Source organism: Armigeres subalbatus, chromosome 1 (genome assembly GCF_024139115.2).
Source record: "Armigeres subalbatus isolate Guangzhou_Male chromosome 1, GZ_Asu_2, whole genome shotgun sequence".
NCBI classification, from domain to species: domain Eukaryota; kingdom Metazoa; phylum Arthropoda; class Insecta; order Diptera; family Culicidae; genus Armigeres; species Armigeres subalbatus.
The window spans coordinates 245,734,482-245,755,358 of record NC_085139.1 but is presented as its reverse complement, the minus strand read 5'-3'; the positions used below and the strand labels follow the sequence as shown (position 1 = coordinate 245,755,358).

Genomic DNA, 20,877 nt, shown 5'->3' with positions numbered 1-20,877 from the left:
TCCAAACAGTTTTCTTTCTTCACTAGTTTTCTGTGCAGTGAGCCGGGAATCGGGTTCATAGGCCCAAGTAGTGATTTACCCTATCTGAAAAAAAATCCGTGTTTATATCTGGAGGAATTTCTGGAAGAGTTTTTGGAGGGACTTGCAATTCCCATTGGTACTTCTAGAAGAATTCCTACAAGAAGAATGGGTTTGATGGAAATTCAAAAGGACGTTAGGGGAATCTTTGAAGAGTTCTGGAAGTAAATTCTGTGTACATTTAGGAAAAGTTTTTGGAGGAATTTCTGAGGAACTTCAGAAACATTTTCACGCGTTATTTTCTGTGGAATTTTTGGACTCCCGAGAAATTATTGAAGGAATTCAAGAGTTCCTTAAGAATCCGCAAACATCGCTGGTTGAATTCCTGGAGAAACTTCTGGAGAAATTCCTGGACGAACTTTCAGAGGAATTCCCGGAGCAGCTTCCAGAGGAATTCCTGGAAGAACTTCCGGAGGAATTCCTGGAAGAACTTCCGCAGGAATTCCTGGAAGAACTCCCGGAGGAATTCCTGGAAGAACTTCCGCAGGAATTCCTGGAAGAACTTCCGCAGGAATTCCTTAAGGAACATCCAGAGGAATTCCTGGAGGAACATCCGGAGGATTTCCTAGAATTCCTGGAGGACCTTCCGGAGCAATTCCTGAAAAAACTTCCGGAGGAATTCCTGGAGAAACATCCCGAGGAATTCCTGGAGGAACATCCAGAGCGATTCCTGAAGATACATTCGGAGAAATTCTTGGAGGAACTTCCAGATGAATTCCTGAAAGAACTTTTGGAGGAATTCCTGAAAGAACTTTTAGAGGCATTCCTAGAGGAAAAAATGTTTTATGCATGAAATAAGTTCACGCCGACCCACGCCACCGCCGATCACCAACGACGTGACGCCGCCAAGTCACTGCCGATAAAATTTCAAACGGCGCACAGGCCTATATAAAAACCCTGATTAATCCACCTACTGGTGCTAATGTTTTTCTCGCGCATATGAAAATAGTATATTGGCCATAGCTTCCGAGCCCATGTTCCGATCCGGTCAATTTTCAATATAAAACAATGGGACAGGTTTCTGCGTCGGTGAAGGATAAGTTTAAAAAAATAACACTTTTGTTTTGCGATTTTTCTGTAAAAAAATGATATTTTAGCCATAGTTTCCGATCCCATTGTCCGATCTGACTAATTTTCAATAGAAAATATTGGGATCAGTTAAAGATAAGTTCTAAAAATAAGAGTGACACTTTTTTACGCGACTTTCTGTAAAAATAGTATTGTGGCCATAATTTTCGAGCCCATGTCACAGTTTATTCATGATAATCTCCAACTCCAACCAATTCCTTAGTTCAGGTCTTTAAGTTTTTAATATAGTTTTGAGTTGAAATAGATCCACAAAAAAATATTTCGCTATTCTGAATATGTCAAGTTATCTTGAAGGTCAACAAAGCGTTCTTCGGGGTATCACCCTTATTTAATAGGAATAGCTCCATTAGACATCTTTTCATTATTACAAACATGCCACATTAGTTCAGATATTGAAGGTCTGTATGGTCAACAAAGCGTCCTTCGTTGTCTTGACCACACTTTAGAATCGAAATAGCTTCATAGAACAATACTTTATGCATGAATTGTCTTCAAATGGTTGCTTCAATCTCCTGCAATAATGAAGATTTTGGACGCGGGTAATGCATCGCAACCTTGGCGGCTCATGCCGAGATGTTGTTGATTGGTCGGGCGTCGAACCTCAAAGGAATTGTTCGAAGTGCCCGAACCTACGTTTCAGCTGATTAGTTGGGTCGGTGAGTAACTGAACTGTCGCGTCTTTCTCTCTATTTAAAGTTTTTTTTTATTCAAAGTAAACTGTCACACATAACCCATGTTTTTTACTCCTTAAATAAAATTTTAAGCAAAAAAATCATAAAAGGTGCTGCAATTTAGTTTTGGGATAATATTCACTCGATCGCGGACCAACATCATGCTAATTCTTCTTTTTTTTATTCTCGATTTTTAAAACAGTTTGAGACTTTAAAAGTATGGGTTTTTCAATAAAATTGATCTTAAATAAGTTAAATAAATCGACTGAAACAATAAAACGAGATAAACATTTTCACCGGCAAGTTCAATTTCTGATCGGGCAAAACTAATGCTCAGGTATACGTCCGACCGTCCGTCTCTGTATTGTAAAACGCTACGCAGTAAGAAAAAACGGAAACGCGTATTTGCCGCACCTGACTTTATTGAAGTCAAACGTTTTTCAGCGCTAATCAATGCTCCGTGGAATTACTGCGATCCCAATCGCATAATGATAAAGGCTCAAGTGTGTCTCATCCGTGCACGTACGCACTGCAGATGCATGGAACGAGTTATTGGAATTCATCACTTCCCTGAATGTTCCAGATCTTCTCGGGCCGATTACCATCCATGGGCAAAACCATCAATGGTTTGATCAAATTTCTTTTTCTTAGAGGCTTTTCCAGTTTCCACCCAAACGAGGGAAATATGTCATGCGGCGAGTTCGTTTCTGTATTCTATATTTCTAAATACGCTACAAATATTCGCAGACTATTGCTTATAGAATATGTTCTAGTCGTCATTTTTGTATTTTACTTATGAGTTATTCAATGCCTGATTTTGGTAATGAGCATTGCAAATTGTAAATTGAAAACAAGCATCCAGGATCAGGGGTAATCTTATTTTCTGATTTGTCAGAATTTGATCCCATCAGCATATGTATATCAAAAAAACTTACCTTCAAACTGATTGTTTTCAATTCTGCCAGCAGATACAGGTCCATGAAGTATTCCTGACAAAACAGACATGCACCCTTCCGTCTGCCGTCTATCGTCGAAGCCTGAAATTGCACAGAGTGAAAAAACGATAAAAATGATTAGTTTAATCGCAAAACCAATTACGTTTAATGGAGCACCTCAGAAATGCCTTTTGAAAATCACAACCCACCCAATAATTGTTCCTTCGATCATTTCACGGAGAAATACCCAACCTCGGCACACGGCCGCGCCGAGTTCTCTTATCTCCGCCTCAACCCAAACGCCAAAAAACCGCCACAAGCTCACGTTAGTCGTGTCGCTCAACCGCGGAAAGTTGTCGTCGTCTCCGTTGCCGTCGACATGACTTCAAGTTAATTGCTAATTGCATTTCAAACACTCGACACGATCCTCCATCCGCACCCCCCATGTATCTACGCCGTCGTATGTCCCCTCGCCCCCTGGTCCCGCCAAACTCGACGTGGCGGCGCACATGTGATGATCTAATTATTCGGCCTCACCATATCGCCCGGTACCGCGACCGCACCACACCCGCCGCCGGCTGGAGGAGAAAAATATCGCATTCTTAGGTGTCCAGCGACCCCTCCGTTGCTGGTGCCGATGCTAATATTTGTCGCAACCAACCAACGACGACGACGACTTTGGCACGTGGTAAATTTGGAAAACGAAAATAAAAGTGTTTCATGATGCCAGCCAATGGTGATAGAATCGAACGGAAATGAAGCAGAATAGTGCGAGCTCACAACTACTCGAAGGACGACGACAGCGTTGCGATGTTTTTGGGGGTTACCGATAAGATAAACTGATGTCAGAATGAGAGATAACAATTGGACCAGTTCAGCTATTCAATGGAGAGTGTTCGAGAAGGGGAGTTCTCACAACAGCAAAACAAACGGCTCCAATCATAGCCTTGGCATCTATTTCAAGTGGATTGGTTGATGATGTTGAACAGATAGATAAGTTGTTTAGGTTGTCGGAGGTAGATGAGTTAAAGGTTCCATTCATTTGAAGAATTCGGTTTTGTAATCTGAAATATTTCACATTTATTACTCTTAACGCCCTTTTATAAAAACATTTTTTCAGGGTGTTCAATCAGAATCAATGTTTTTAATTTCACAAAATTAATTTTATAAGCTAGGAAAGGTCTCTACTGCGGTTGAACACATTTTAAAGTTGTTAATCTTCATATATTGAAGCTCCAACCTAACTAATGCCACACGACGGCTTGCTTACTTTTGGTTGCCAAGTAGTTGTCTGATTTCTTTATTGGCAATTTCCTATTTTATTATGGAAAATTTCTAATTATTTATGGAAACGCCAACAATGACTTAAATAAGAGATTGTGCACAGTTGTTGTTTTTTTTACTACTTGGCAACCAAAAGTAATCAAGCCGTCTTGTGGAATAATTTTGGCAGCAAAATAAAATTTCCATAAGGAATTAGAAATTTTCCATAAAAAAATAAAAGATTGCCAATAGAGAAATCAGGCAATAAAACTGATAAAAATTTCCATAAGCAATAAACGTTTTAAAAGAAGGGGCTATTTATTAAAAAAATACTCAGTTTTATTGCTTTATGGGAATTTTCATATTTTCTTATAGCTTTTTTTAAATTATAGGAAAGTTTTTATTTTTTTGCATAAAAAAATATGTGGAAAATTTGAATTGTTTATTGCTAATACCGGTCGGACTCGATTATCCGGATTGATTTTTTTTTATTCGAAGGAATTTCCCAAGGAAATTAGAAGGAATTTTCCAAAGGAATTTTAAAGGAATTTTCCAAGGAACTCCCAAAGGAAATTCGAAGCAATTTCCCAAAGGGAATTCCAAACAGTTTTCCAAAGAAAATTCGAAGGAATTTCCTAAATGAAATTCGAAACAATTTCCCAAAGGGAATTAGAAGGAATTTCCCAAAGGAAATTCGAAGGAATTTCCCAAAGGAAATTCAAAGGAATTTTCCAAAGGAAATTCGAAGGAATTTTCCAAAGGAAATTCAAAGGAATTTCCCAAAGGAAATTTGAAGGAATTTTCTAAGGCAATTCGAAGCAAAAAGGTAGTTCCCAAAGGAAATTCGAAGGAATTTCCCAAAGGAAATTCGAAGGAATTTCCCAAAGGAAATTCGAAGGAATTTCCCAAAGGAAATTCGAAGGAATTTCCCAAAGGAAATTCGAAGGAATTTCCCAAAGGAAATTCGAAACAGTTTTCCAAAGGAAATTCGAACGAATTTCCAAAATGAAATTCGAAGCAATTTCTCAAAGGGAATTCGAAGGAATTTCTCAAAGGAAATTCGAAGGAATTTCCCAAAGGGAATTCGAAGGAATTTCACAAAAGAAATTCAAAGGAATTTCCCAAAGGAAAGTCGAGAGAATTTTCCAAAGGAAATTCAAAGGAATTTCCCGAAGGAAATTCGAAGGAATTTCCCAGAGGAAATTCGAAGGAATTTCCCAGAGGAAATTCGAAGGAATTTTCGAAGGAAATTCGAAACAAGAAGCCAAGAAGGTATTTCCCGAAGGAAATTCGAAGAAAATTCCCAAAGGAAATTCGAAGGAATTTCCCAAAGGAAATTCGAAGGAATTTCCCAAAGGAAATTCGAAGGAATTTCCCAAAGGAAATTCGAAGGAATTTCCCAAAGGAATTTCGAAGGAATTTCCCAAAGGAAATTCGAAGGAATTTCCCAAAGGAAATTCGAAGGAGTTTCCCAAAGGAAATTTGAAGAAATTTACCAGAGGTAATTCGAAAGAATTTCCCAAAGCAAATTCGAAAGAATATCCCAAAGCAAATTCGAAGAAATTTCCCAAAGAAATTCGACAGAATTTCCCAAGGAAATTCGAAAGAATATCCCAATGGAAAATCGAAAGAATTTCCCAAAGGAAATTCGAAGGAATTTCCCAAAGGAAATTCGAAAGAATTTCTCAAAGGAAATTCGAAGGAATTTCCGAAAGCAAATTCGAAGGAATTTCACAAAGGAAATTCGAAGGAATTTCCCAAATGAGAAGGAATTTCCTAAGGAAATTAGAAGGAATTTCCCAAGGATGTTAGAAGGAATTTCCCAAGGAAATTCAAAGGAATTTCCCAAGGAAATTCGAAGGAATTTCCAAAGGAAATTCGAAGGAATTTCCCAAGCAAATTCGAAGGAATTTCCCAAGCAAATTCGAAGGAATTTCCCAAGGAAATTCGAAGGTATTTTCCAAAAAAAAATTCGAAGGAATTTCCCAAGGAAATTTGAAGCAATTTCCCAAGGAAATTAGAAGGAATTTCTCAAAGGAGGAGGAAGAAATTTTCCAAAGAAAATTCGAAGGAATTTCCCAAAGGCAATTCTAAGGAATTTCCCAAAAGAAATGTAAAGGAATTTCCCAAAGGAAATTCGAAGGAATTTCCCAAAAGAAATTCGATGGAATTTCCCTAAGGAAATTCGAAGGAATTTTCAAAGGAAATTCGAAGGAATTTTTCAAAGGAAATTCGAAGGAATTTCCCAAAGGAAATTCGAAGGAATTTCCCATAGGAAATTCGAAGGAATTTCCCATAGGAAATTCGAAGGAATTTCCCATAGGAAATTCGAAGGAACTTCCCAAAGAAGATTCGGTGGAATTTCCCAAAGGAAATTAAAAGGAATTTCCTGAAGGAAATTCGAAGGAATTTCCCAAAGGAAATTCGAAGGAATTTTCCAAAGGAAATTCAAAAAAATTTCCCGAGGAAATCAGAAGGAATGTCCCGGGGAAATTCGAAGGTATTTTCCAAAAAAAAATCGAAGGAATTTCCCAAGGAAATTCGAAGCAATTTCCCAAGGAAATTCGAAGCAATTTCCCAATTCGAAGCAATTTCCCAAGGAAATTAGAAGAAATATCCAAAAGAAAATTAGAAGAAATATCCCAAAGGAAATTCGAAGGAATTTCCCAAAGGCAATTCTAAGGAATTTCCCAAAGGCAATTCTAAGGAATTTCCCAAAAGAAATGTAAAGGAATTTCCCAAAGGAAATTCGAAGGAATTTCCCAAAGGGAATTCGATGGAATTTCCCTAAGGAAATTCAAAGGAATTTTTCAAAGGAAATTCGAAGGAATTTCCCAAAGGAAATTCGAAGGAATTTCCCAAAGGAAATTCGAAGGAATTTCCCAAAGGAAATTCTAAGGAATTTCCCATAGGAAATTAGAAGGAATTTCCCATAGGAAGATTCGGTGGAATTTCCCAAAGGAAATTAAAAGGAATTTCCCAAAGGAAATTAAAAGGAATTTCCCGACGGAAATTTGAAGGAATTTCCTAAAGGAAATTCGAAGGAATTTCCCGAAGGAAATTCGAAGGAATTTTCCAAAGGAAATTCAAAGAAATTTCCCAAAGGAAATTCGAAGGAATTTCCCAAAGGAAATTCGAAGGAATTTCCCAAAAGAAATTCGAAGGAATTTCCCAAAAGAAATTCGAAGGAATTTCTCAAAGGAAATTCGAAAGAATTTCTCAAAGGAAATTTGAGGGAATTTCTCAAAGGAAATTCGAGGGAATTTCTCAAAGGAAATTCGAGGGAATTTCCCAAAGGAAATTCGAGGGAATTTCTCCACAAGAAATTTGAGGGAATTTTCCAAATGAAATTCGAAGGAATTTCCCAAAGGAAATTCGAAGGAATTTCCCAAAGGAAATTCGAAGGAATTTCCCAAAGTAAATTCGAAAGAATTTTCCAAAGGAAATTCGAAGGAATTTCCCGAAGGAAATTCGAAGGAATTTCCCGAAGGAAATTCGAAGAAATTTCCCGAGGAAATTCGAAGAAATTTCCCGAGGAAATTCGAAGGAATTTCCCGAGGAAATTCGAAGGAATTTCCCGAGGAAATTCGAAAGAATTTCCCAAGGAAATACGGATTAATTTCCCGAGGAAATTCGAAGGAATTTCCCGAGGAAATTCGAAAGAACTTTCCGAGGAAATTCGAAGGAATTTCCCGACGAAATTCACTAGAATTTTCCGAGAAAATTCGAAGAAATTTCCCAAGGAAATTTGAAGGAAATTCAAAGGAATGAATTCGAATGAATTTCTTGAGGAAATTCGAATGAATTTCCCGAGGAAATTCAAATGAATTTCCCGAGGAAATTCAAATGAATTTCCCGAGGAAATTCAAATGAATTTCCCGAGGAAATTCGAATGAATTTCCCGAGGAAATTCGAATTTTCCCAAGGAATTTCCTGAGAAAATTCGAAGGAATTTCGAGGAAATTCGAAGGAATTTCGAGGAAATTCGAAGGAATCTCGAGGAAATTCGAAGGAATTTCGAGGAAATTCGAAGGAATTTTTCAAGAAATTTTGAAGTAATTTATCAAGGAATTCCGAAAAAAAAAATTCCAAAAGATATTTCAAAAGGAAATTGGAAGTAATATCCCGAGGAAATTGGAAGTTATTTCCCGAGGTAATTCGAAAGAAATTCCCGAAGAAATTCGAAAGAATTTCCCAAAAAAGTTCGAATGAACTTCTCTAAGAAATTTGAAGAAGTTTCAGAGGAAATTCTAAGGAATTTCCCAAGAAAACTCGAGAGAAATTCCCAGGGAAATTCGAAGGAATTTTCCAAGGAGATTCGAAGGAATTTTCCAAGGAAATTCAAAGGAATTTTCCGAGGAAATTCGAAGGAATTTCCCGAGGAAATTCGAAGGAATTTCCTGAGGAAACTCGAAGGAATTTCCCGAGGAAATTCAAAGGAATTTCCCTTCGGAAATTCGAAGGAATTTCCCGAGGAAATTCAAAGGAATTTCCCAAAGGAAAATCGAAGGAATTTCCCAGGGAAATTCGAAGAAATTTCCCAAGGAAATTCGAAGTGATTTTCCAAGGAAATTCTAAGGAATTTTCAAGGAAATTCTAAGGAATTTTCCTAGGAAATTCTAAGGAATTTTCAAGGAAATTCGAAGGAATTTTCCAAGAAAATTCGAAGGAATTTCCCAAGAAAATTCGAAGGAATTTTCGCAAGGAAATTCGAAGGAATTTCTCAAGGAAATTCGAAGGAATTTCGCAAGGAAATTTGAAGGAATTTCCCAAGGAAATTCGAAGGATTTTCCCAAGGAATTTCGAAGGAATTTCGCAAGAAAATTCGAAGGAATTTCGAAGGCAATTCGAAGGAATTTCCCAAGAAAACTCGAGAGAAATTCCAAAGGAAATTCGAAGGAATTTTCAAGGAGATTCGAAGGAATTTCCCAAGGAAATTCAAAGGAATTTCCCAAGGAAATTCAATGGAATTTTCGGAGGAAATTCGAAGAAATTTCCCGAGGAAATTCGAAGGAATTTCCTGAGGAAACTCGAAGGAATTTCCCGAGGAAATTCAAAGAAATTTCCCGTGGAAATTCGAAGGAATTTCCCACGGTAATTAGAAGGAATTTCCTGAGGAAACTCGAATGAATTTCCCGAGGAAATTCAAAGGAATTTCCTGAGGAAATTCGAAGGAATTTCCCGAGGAAATTCGAAGGTATTTCCCAAAGGAAATTCGAAGGAATTTCCCAAGGAAATTCTAAGGAATTTCCCAAGGAAATTCTAAGGAATTTTCCAAGGAAATTCTAAGGAATTTTCCAAGGAAATTCTAAGGAATTTTCCAAGGAAATTCTAAGGAATTTTCCAAGGAAATTCTAAGGAATTTTCCAAGGAAATTCGAAGGAATTTCCCAAGTAAATTCGAAAGAATTTTTCGCAAGGCAATTCGAAGGAATTTCTCAAGAAAATTCGCAGGAATTTCGCAAGGAAATTTGAAGGAATTTCCCAAGGAAATTCGAAGGATTTTCCCAAGGGAATTCGAAGGAATTTCCCAAGGAAATTCGAAAAAATTTCCCAGGGAAATTCAAAGGAATTTCGCAGGGAATTTTAAAAGAGTTTCCCAGGTAATTTCGAAAGAATTTCCCAGGGAGATTCGAAGAAATTTCCCAAGGAAATTCGAAGGAATTTTCCAAGGAAATTCTAAGGAATTTTGCAAGGAAATTCGAAGGAATTTCCCAAGAAAATTCGAAGGAATTTTTCCCAAGGAAATTCGAAGGAATTTTTCCCAAGGAAATTCGAAGGAATTTCCCAATGAAATTCGAAGGAATTTCCCAAGGAAATTCGAAGGAACTTCCCAAGGAAATTCGAAGGAATTTCCCAAGGAAATTCGAAGGAATTTCCCAAGGAAATTCGAAGGAATTTCCCAAGGAAATTCGAAGGAATTTCCCAAGGCAATTTGAAGGAATTTCCCAAGGAATTTCTATGGAATTTCCCAAGGAAATTCGATGAAATTTCCCAAGGAAATTCGAAGGAATCTCTCAAGGAAGTTCGAAGGAATTTTCCAAGGAAGTTAGAAGGAATTTCCCAAGGAAATTCGAAGGAATTTCCCAAGGAAATTCGAAGGAATTTCCCAAGGAAATTCGAAGGAATTTCCCAAGGAAATTCGAAGGAATTTCCCAAGGAAATTCGAAGGAATTTCCCAAGGAAATTCGAAGGAATTTCCCAAGGAAATTCGAAGGAAGTTCCCAAGGAAATTCGAAGGAATTTCCCAAGGAAATTCGAAGGAATTTCCCAAGGAAATTCGAAGGAATTTCCCAAGGAAATTCGAAGGAATTTCCCAAGGAAATTCGAAGGAATTTCCCAAGGAAATTCGAAGGAATTTCCCAAGGAAATTCGAAGGAAATTCCAAGGAATTCGAAGTAAATTCGAAAATTCGAAGGAATTTCCCAATGAAATTCTAAGGAATTTCCCAAGGAAATTCGAAGGAATTACCCAAGAAAATTTGAAGGAATTTCCCAAGGAAATTTGAAGGAATTTCCCAAGGAAATTCAATGTAATTTTCCGAGGAATTTCGAAGTAATTTTCCGAGGAAATTCTAAGGTATTTCACGAGGAAATTTAAAGGAATTTTTCGAGGAAATTCTAAGGTATTTCACGAGGAAATTCGAGAGTATTTCCCAAAGAAATTCGAAGGATCTTCCCAAAGAAATTCGAAGGATCTTCCCTAAAAAATCCGAAGGAATTCCCTCAACAAATACGAAGGAATTTACCGAGAAAATTCAAAGGAATATCAAGAGGAAATTCGAAGGAATTTTCTCCGAAGAAAATCGAAGGAATTTTCCGAAGAAAAGCGAAAGGATTATCCGAGGAAATTCAAAGGAATTTTCTGATAAAATTCGAAGGAATTTCCTGAGAAAATTCGAAAAAATTTCCGAGGAAATTCCTTTTAATTTTCTCCGGATTTTTTTTCGAATTTTCTCGAGAAATTCCTTCCTTCGATTTTTCTCCGGAAATTGCTTTGAATTTTCTCGAGAAATTCCTTCAAGCTTCCTCGGGAAATTGCTTCGAATTTGCTCAAAAAATTCCTTCACTCTCCGAAAAATGTTTCAAATTATCTCGAGAATTTTTCTCCAATTTCCTCTGGAAAAAATGAAAGTCGAAGCAAAGGAATTTTCCGAGTATATTGGAAAGAATTTTCCAAGGATTCCTCCGAATAAAATAAAGGTAATAACCGAATAAATTAAATTTCATGAGATAATTTGAAAAAAAAAATCCTATGAAATTTGGATGAGTTCCCCTAGACTGCTAGGCTGAAATGGTTTCCTCCGCGAAAATAAGACTGAAACAGAAAGGCCTTCATAACTTTTTTTAGGAGTTGTTTGTTCAAGTTTTTCCGGAGGATTTTTTCTATGTTCTAAAGGCCTATCATTTGAACGAATTTAAATTCGTTCTCTTTCTAAATAATAGATAGATTGGATAATTAGAAAGCTTGTTTTTTGTGCCGAGAATGCTCCAAAAGTCTGATTGCAAAATCCAACCTTTTCTCTAAAATTTCAACACTCTTACATCAACCGGTTAAAGATATACGACTTGAAGCTTCACAACTAAATGCTGCCAAACCCAAAAATTTTGTTACGTAAACTTCCCACAAAAGTATCTACATACAAGTGCATCCAAACTCGTTACACCAGCCAACTAAATTCCTAACGTATAACAAATACGTACACTATTTGCCCAACAAATTCTCACTCAACCTCGTTAGCTTAAATAGGTATATGAGCCAACTTTGCGCGAAGGCGAGAAACCCTCGATTCCAAGACCTTCCTAAGGCACTTAGCACATCTCCGCTGCCAGGCGTACATCCGAATCCGAGGCAAATTTCATAAGTGAGCGAACAACACAAGATGGTAGCGTTTTAGTTGAGCTTTACTTTATACGACGTTTGCTGAGCCATAGTGACCCGAAAAAAAATAAAGAAAACATCAATATTATCGGACAAACTTTTCTTGGATGATTCATTAGATTTTTTATAATTTCCAGAAGAACGGAATAGAGCAAAGGTTCCAAAAAACACAAAGCCCTTTTAATGCGTAATGCATATTCAACTACCGCTCAACGGCAGTCTCATACTTATTGAACCGACGGAATCACTTGACCCGCATCTCTGCTCCCCCAACCCAAAAACAAACACGCAACCCGCGTCGGAGCATCTTTCAGTTTCCGAAGTCTAGGTCTAGCATTTCTTCAGTTCAGTAGTGCCAGCGGCAATTAAGCATGAAAATCCATTGAAGAAGGCCCCAAAGGTTACCGATCTCTCCATCTACCGCACAGCACACACACGCATTAGTAAACAGCAAGCGCGCAGAGTAAATGTCAAGGAGACGGCTACACCCTTTCGAGTTGAGTTGAGTACCGCCCGCCCCCTCATGGGAGGCCCATTGTGAAACACTAAACAAACTCTTTGACGGGGTATGACTCACTCCGGCACGGAAGACCAAACCAAGATAGTAAACGTGAACAATTTTCAACAAACCGGCGGCAGAGTTTCGCAAAAGAACATGACTCACCGCTGGACGACGAGACAAGTGGTTTTTGGATTTTCTCCTACTGCTCCCCGAAAGCCTGCAAAAGGGTTTTGTGGCAATGATGAAAGCCGCCACCGCGCACACCGAGCAGTATGACATTTGTGACGGTTTAATAAAATTAAAAATTTGACACAGTTTTTCTCCACTTCCGCCGTTCGTGCAACAGCTGTCGGAGTTGCGGTTCGAAGTTTCCCTTTATTGCCTTTTTCGTTCGGTGCATATTTTTTTTCGCAACCGTAGTGTAGTCTCTCTTTACTTTGTTGATGTTATTAATATCGCTGTTGTTATTTTTGTTACAGCGTAGTGAGCAGCAAACCCAGCTTCGTATGGGTAGTTGTGAGTAGTGCTCGTGTAACTGTGCATTTTAAAGTGATACTTTTCATAGCTTTCAGCTATGGTCAGCGTAAAATATGATTTTCCTCGCCGTTTTCGTTTCGTCCATTCCCGTCCTTTGTTTTTGAATGGGCTATTTTCTTGCTTTGTTGTCGTTTATCTTGCGTTGGACAGCCCACGATTGCATACTCTGCTTGCATATTGCGTGCGGTTTCTGTTTCGCGCTCAGCACTGTTACATGACCAATCGTGACTATTTTCCCTTTCTGGTACATCAAAATGGTGCACCGAAAGGTTGTGAGTTTCATCCAATTTATCATTAGAAAGGGTAGTTTTAAAGTTTGAATAGCCTATCACAGTAATGAACTCTTGCCAAATTTATGAATAAATTAAATAATTAAATAAATTATAGGGGAAATGACGGCTTTTGCATGTTTTGACCTATTATTGTCAGGGGTTTTCAAGTTGGAACATTTTGAAATTCGGTGAAGATTAATTTGCTGATGTTTAAATTGGTATACAATGTTCCGCAAGCCGTGCGTCGAACAAAAACCGTCTACGACTAATTGATTTTCAGAATGTGGCCATTTGCTGCACCTACTTCTGCACAGCCTTCAGTACTGATCACTACTGCAGACAGAATCACAAATCTACGACGTTCTGATTGGTTGGAGGCACTTTTCCGACATTACCGACGTCAAGACATATCGAAGCGCCAGCATCGACTCTGACCACTATCTATTATTATCAACAAATGTGTGCTTCTTTTCAACTATGAGTAGTTTTTCTTCCACTCGCCAGAACTGATTGAATCCTCCTACTGTCTTCAAATTTCTGCAAACTAAATACATATCATTCACATATTTTCCTTTTCCCTGCATTCTTCAATTTACCTGTCTGCCTCTTTTTTCTATGTGCTGTGTTACTAATTCGGTCACTTTCTCAAAATTCTAACGAAACTAATCCACTATTTTAGGTTTTCCAACAGTAGTCCGTAGTATCAACAATGTACATAAGCATTTCCCACAATTTATCATCCACTCATCTGTGTTTGTTTTGATTTTGTTGTTTCATTTTTTCACCTACCATAATTTGTCCACCCGTGTAATCCTTAACTTCGACCTAGCCGCATGTTTTTCGGCTCACCAAAGCTAACATATAAATTGCGAAGCTAGTCATGAAATTGTACAAACAATTCAACCAAGTTATGGCTCCGTTATGCCTCCTGGCGCCTGAGCCTTTAAATAAATGACAATATAAAAAAAAATCGTCCACCCAATATTTCACCCACCGTAAGCGCCGTGTTGCCAGGTGCCGCAACAGCCCCTCCCGTAACTCTGGAGCAGGGTCCTCAAAACGCAACCGGATGTTCCGTCTTCTATAACAGGCACTGCGATTTCTAGAAACACTCGCGTGCACAACTGCCGCCATCTCGAATTTCAATCACGACGAATTCTAACGCCAGCTCCATTGATGACCTCGGATATCATGCTTCGTATCAACTTTCTCCTAAACACATTTCCTTGCTCTTTTCTCCATGACCATATTTCTTGCCACTTACAACTTGCCTCCAAAAACCTTTCTCGAACAAACCTCTTCTTTTTCAACTTTCTTTCTAACCTCGTTTGTCATGGCAAATTTATTCAAATGCCTTGTATCTCCTCCCTCTTCTGCTATGCGTTCCATTGTATTTTACAACGTATCTTTGGTTCTATTATTACTGCCTGACTCCGATACTGATAAACACTTCACTAGCTTATGGTTATCGAATATTGAACCATGTACCGGCTTCTCTGGTGTACCGTACACGACCATCCAAGCCTCGACCTTACTGCTATTGGTTCACCGGGATCTCCAATACGCGACTCTAATGGTGCACACAAATGCAAATGCTTCAATCCAATAAGCATTCGTGGCGCCTCTAATGAATAGTCCGCTACTTCCAGCGCTTGTTTTTCATTTATTTAGTTAACATCCAAACAGATAACACTGAATCAACAATTTGACGCCACAATGCACGGTTCGAGGCCGCATCTCTCCATCCTCGGTCGTTCTGCACCTGGTCTGCCCATCTCGCTCGCTGCGCTCCACGTCGTCTCGTACCTGCCGGGTCGGAAGCGAACACCATCTTTGCAGGGTTGCTGTCCAGCATTCTTGCAACATGCCCTGCCCATCGTACCCTTCCGGCTTTAGCCACCTTCTGGCCACTGGGTTCGCCGTAGAGCTGGGCGAGCTCATGGTTCATTCTTCGCCGCCACACACCGTCTTTTTGCACACCGCCAAAGATGGTCCTAAGCATCCGTCTCTCGAATACTCCGAGTTCTTGCAAGTCCTCCTCGAGCATTGTCCATGTTTCATGTCCGTAGAGGACAACCGGTCTTATAAGCGTCTTATATATGACACATTTGGTGCGGTGGCGAATCTTTTTCGACCGCAGTTTCTTCTGGAGCCCGTAGTAGGCCCGACTTCCACAGATGATGCGCCTTCGTATTTCACGACTCTCGTTGTTGTCAGCCGTTAGCAAGGATCCGAGGTAGACGAATTCCTCGACCACCTCGAAGGTATCCCCGTCTATCGTAACACTGCTTCCCAGGCGGGCCCTGTCGCGCTCGGTTCCGCCCACAAGCATGTACTTTGTCTTTGACGCATTCACCACCAGTCCAACTTTTGTTGCTTCACGTTTCAGGCGGGTGAACAGTTCTGCCACCTTTGCAAATGTTCGGCCGACAATGTCCATGTCATCCGCGAAGCAAATAAATTGACTGTATCTGTTGAAAATCGTACCCCGGCTGTTACACCCGGCTCTCCGCATGACATCTTCTAGCGCAATGTTGAACAACAGGCACGAAAGTCCATCACCTTGTCTTAGTCCCCAGCGCCGTTCGAACGAACTGGAGTGTTCGCCCGAAATCTTCTCACAGTTTAGCACACCATCCACCGTTGCTTTGATCAGTCTGGTAAGCTTCCCAGGGAAGCTGTTCTCGTCCATAATTTTCCATAGCTCTACGCGGTCTATACTGTCGTATGCCGCCTTGAAATCAACGAACAGATGATGCGTTGGGATCTGGTATTCACGGCATTTTTGAAGGATTTCAGAGCGCTCTTCTTCTTGAGGTTATTTTTTCCACCTGAACCTCACGTCTTCCATTCTATCTTTAGTTTTGCAATACCGTAGAATCTCCCCATCAACAATACGGAATTCTTTATATTTTATAGGATTTAGCTTATTATTAGATACCAATTCCTGATATCATTTGTCTACGGCTACGATGGAAATAGTTTCTACGGATCTCAACAGACAGTCCACCAAGATATTATTTTTCCTGTTTATACACTAGCCGCCAAAAGTATGGAAGCGCAAAAATAAGTATTGCAACACCTACTTTGAATATTGCAACACCCCCAAAAAAGTTTAGCATCACTTCAGAACTCCCATATTCCCATCGGATCTTTTCCATTTAGAATAATGGGACCTTCAACAAAATTGTTCACGACGATAAGTGCATTAGGCCGGACGTCAATTTAGCTCCCTGGGTGCCTTGGCCACCGGGTGGACATCCGGATGCTCCGGATTCTGGAACACGTGTGAAGTCACAATTTAATAAATGCATTCATTCCAGCGAGATGCGGTTTTCATCATCTTTCGTAATCGCAATATGACAGGAAAATCAATGCTGACTGACGTTTGCTTGACCAGTTAGTGGTAGCCTCCCACTGATTCTCCGGGAGTTCCGGAACATCCGGTAAAGTTGTCAATTATTAATATTCGTCCCAGAAAGCTGCGATTTTTTCTAAACGGTTTGTGGAGGCATTGTGAGAGAAAAATCAATAAAAGCATCACTAATTGACCCCAGGTGGTCTCCCAGTATTCCTTCGGAAGATCCAGAATATCCGGTAAAGTGGTCAATTATTTAAATTCCTCCCAAAACGCTGCGATTTTTCTAAACGGTTTGTGAAAGCATTGTCAGGGAAAAATCAATGAAAGCATAACTAATTGATCCCAGGTGGTCTCCCAGTATTCCTCCGGAAGATCCGGAAACATCCGGTAAAGTGGTCAATTATTTAAATTCGTCCCAGAAAGCTGCGAGTTTTTCTAAACGGTTTGTAGAAGCATTTTCAGAGAAAAATCAATGCAAGCATCACTAATTGACCCCAGGTGGTCTCCCAGTATTCCTTCGGAAGATCCGGAACATCCGGTAAAGTGGCCAATTATTTAAATTCGTCCCAGAACGCTGCGATTTTTTTTAAACGGTTGGTGGAAGCATTGTCAGAGAAAAATCAATGAAAGCATCACTAATTGACCCCAGGTGGTCTTCCAGTATTCCTTCGGAAGATCCGGAACATCCGGTAAAGTGGCCAATTATTTAAATTCGTCCCAGAAAGCTGCGATTTTTTCTAAACGGTTTGTGGAAGCATTGTCAGAGACAAATCAGAGCAAGCATCACCAATTGACCTTAAGTGGTCTCCCAGTGTTCTTCCGGAAGATCCGGAACATCCGGTAAAGTGGTCAATTTTAAAGTTACGTCCCAGCAAGCTGCGAGTTTTTCTAAAACGTCTGTGGTAGCATTGTGAGAACAAAATCAATGCAAGCACCACTCATTGACCAGTGGATAATCCAGTGAAGTGGTCATATTTAATGGTTTTATAATGCATCCCAGAAAACTGCGATTTTTCCTATACCGTCTGTACAAACGGCAAACCTCAATGAGTCGATAATGAAGACTCGTTTAAATATCGAGACGTGGAATAGAGAATCATTGAAAATCTGTTTGAAGGGACCATCACAGTAACCCAGAATATTTTTTTCAATATGGCATATTTTGCCTCCATGAGTCGACATCGAGTCATAGAACATCAACTCATAGAGGTTTGACTGTAATAGTAATGCCAGAGTTAAATCAATGCGAGCATCTCCCATTGACGCCTGGTGGCCACCTAGTAATCCTCCGGGAGCTTTAGAATATCCGGAGAAGTGGTAAATTTCTGTAATTCAACTCAGAAAGCTGCAACATTCTGAAAATCGCTTGTTGTAAAAATGTCAGAGCTAATTCAATATAACAACCAGTCGTTCTCCTCGGATGGTCCTCTAGAAGTTCTGGAACATTCGGTGAAGTGGTCCATTTTTTTAAATTCGTCTTAGCAATCCTTCCTCGCGGAGGACTACTGGGAGGCCATCTGGGGTCAATGAGTGATTGTATTGCATTGATTTTGCTCTGATAATTCTGCCACAATCGGCTTTGAAAAAGTCGCAGCTTTCTGTGACGAATTTCAAAATTTAACCACTTTACCGGATGTTCCGAAACTCCCGGAGGATCACTGGAGGACGCCAAGGGTCAAGCAAGCGTCAATCAGCATTGATTTTTCTGTCATATTGCGATTACGAAAGATGATGAACATTTGGCATGTCGCTAGAATGAATAGATGTATTAAACGGTGACTTCAGACGTGGTTCAGAATCCGGATAATCCGCGGTCTACCTGGTGGCCAGGGCACTCCAAAGAGCTAAATTGTCCTCTTTCGCAATGCACTTATCGCCGTGATAAATTTTGTAGAAGGTTCCACCAGTCTAAATGTAATGGATCCGACGATAAATCTTCACGAATATGTTAGTTCCGGAGTGATGCTAAACTTTTCGGAGAGTTGCAATATTCAAAGCAGGTGTTGCAATACTTATTTTTGCGCTTCCATACTTTTGGCGGGTATTGTATATTCCAGTTCGATGTCGTACGGTTGCCAGTCTACACCCATTGCGAAAAGCCATAAAAGGCTTTGGGCGTCGGTAACCACCCTAAACAAAGTGCTCTCAACGAAATGGTGGAAGTGTTGTTTCGCTAGTAAAACACCTTCTCCACGCTGGAATACTTCCGTTGAGTACTACTCAGTTTTTTACTGAAGTAGACGATGACCCATGAATGTCCTTTCTGCTGTTGAATTAACGTCGCCCCACGGCTAGAACGGCCGAACAGTAAAGATCTGGTCCGTTGTCGAGCGGCCGTCAACGAAGCCGGCTTGATAACTTCCCACGAACTCGTTCACTAATGGTGACAGACGACGGAAGATGATCTTGGATATCACTTTGTAGGCGGCATTAAGGATGGTGATCGCTCGAAAGTTCTCACACTCCAGTTTGTCGCCTTTCTTGTAGATGGGGCATATAACCCCTTCCTTCCACTCCTCCGGTAGCTGTTCAGTTTCCCAGATTCTGACTATCAGTTTGTGCAGGCAAGTGGCCAGCTTTTCCGGGCCCATCTTGATGAGCTCAGCTCCGATACCATCCTTACCAGCTGCTTTATTGGTCTTTAGCTGTTGAATGGCATCCTTATCCCGGCACATTTCGGCTCGCGGCACGAAGCCTTTGCGGGATGCGTTGAGCTTCTGATAGAACTTGCGTGTATCTTCAGAACGGCACAGCTGTTCCATCTCCTCGCACTCTGCTTCTTCCTGGCGGCGTTTCTTCTCCTGAAAAAGGCGCGTCTGCTGTCTCCGCTTCCGTCTATAACGTTCCACGTTCTGCCGGGTACCTTGCTGCAGCGCGACAAGACAGTTCTGTCCCAATCAGCCATGAGCTGTAACAACGAAGTGTGTGTAGAACTGCGGTTTACAGGATTTTCTTCCATGAAACCGAGAACCCATAATCGGTAAGTACAAAAAGGTGCTTCTTGTTTGAGATGTATGTGAAGTGGGCCACGTTGGAGAGAACCTTCGTGGGAGAAGCAGCCGTGGGTGTCGAAGAGAACGCACCAGTCATTGCCATTAGGTACATTATTTGAAGATGGCCTAATTTAGACTAAATTGTTCTCACTTCACCCTTTTACCACCACACAAGACATCCATAAGCCAAAATTTGTAATACAACTGTTGTGTAAATCCATTTGATATATTTGAGTTTAAGTCACCAAGTTTTACCCAATGTATGGCCGAAAGCCATACACGCCTTTTTGACTCTGAACTCAATGATAAGAAAATTATTTTGAGCTTTTTAGTGGAATGTTTTCACCTGTCATAAGACGAGTTTAAACAATCCCATTGAATTCCACCACTTAATTGTATCCTATTGTCAGGATACAATTAAGTGGTGGAATTCAATGGGATTGTTTAAACTCGTCTTATGACAGGTGAAAACATTCTGAACTCAATGTTAGGTGACCAGGAGCGCTTGGAATCAAGAATTAGTTCCACATACTTTACCTGATCCGTTCCATTGATTTCAGAGTCAAAAAGATGTAATGGACAAATGCCACTACGGTTACGTTTTTCCGTGAAAAGTACAATAGATGTTTTATTCGGATAAACTGAAAAGCCATATTGGCGACATCAACTTTCGCCTGAAGAGCGTTTTGCATCAGGTCGAATAAAGTAGTAATACACAAACCGACTATCAATATTAGATAGTCGTCGGCAAATCCATAGGTAGGAAAACCGCCATTATTGAATAATCTCGATAGAGTATCTGCAACGAGATTCCACAAAAGTTAGACACGAAAGACATCAAAGACACGTTATTAAAAGCACCCTTAATATCTAAGGACGCACCCAAGCATGCTTGCTTTTGAGCAAATTCTTTCTCGATGTCGTAGACAACCTTGTGTAGAAGAGTCACAGTGTACTTTCCAGATTGATAAGCATGTTGATTAACATGAAGAGGCATGTTTGGCAAACAGTCATCACGAATGTGATGATCGATAATACGTTCTAAGCATTTCAGAAGAAATGAGGCCAGACTGATGGGTCTAAAACCCTCTGCTTCTTTATACGAAGCACGCCCTCCTTTTGGGATAAACTTTACAGTGACATCCCGCCAGAATATGGGAATATACCCAGTATCAAAACTGCATGCTAAAAGTTTCCTCAAAACATGTTTGATATGCTCAAAACCCCTCTGAAGAAGAACGGCATAGATCCCATCTTCTCCTGGAGATCTGTTAAGAGCCCATTGGATCGATTCAG

General features: G+C 39.9%; 1 protein-coding gene across 2 annotated transcripts in view; it reads right to left on the bottom strand.

Moving 5' to 3' along the window:
- LOC134206323 (chloride intracellular channel Clic) overlaps positions 1-20,877 on the bottom strand; it is a 151,652-nt gene that overhangs the window by 46,648 nt on the left and 84,127 nt on the right. For both annotated transcript variants that reach the window (XM_062682022.1, XM_062682023.1), the window contains exon 2: positions 2,774-2,875. In XM_062682022.1, coding sequence (XP_062538006.1) covers positions 2,774-2,875 — 102 coding nt within the window. The remainder of the gene's footprint in view (positions 1-2,773; positions 2,876-20,877) is intronic.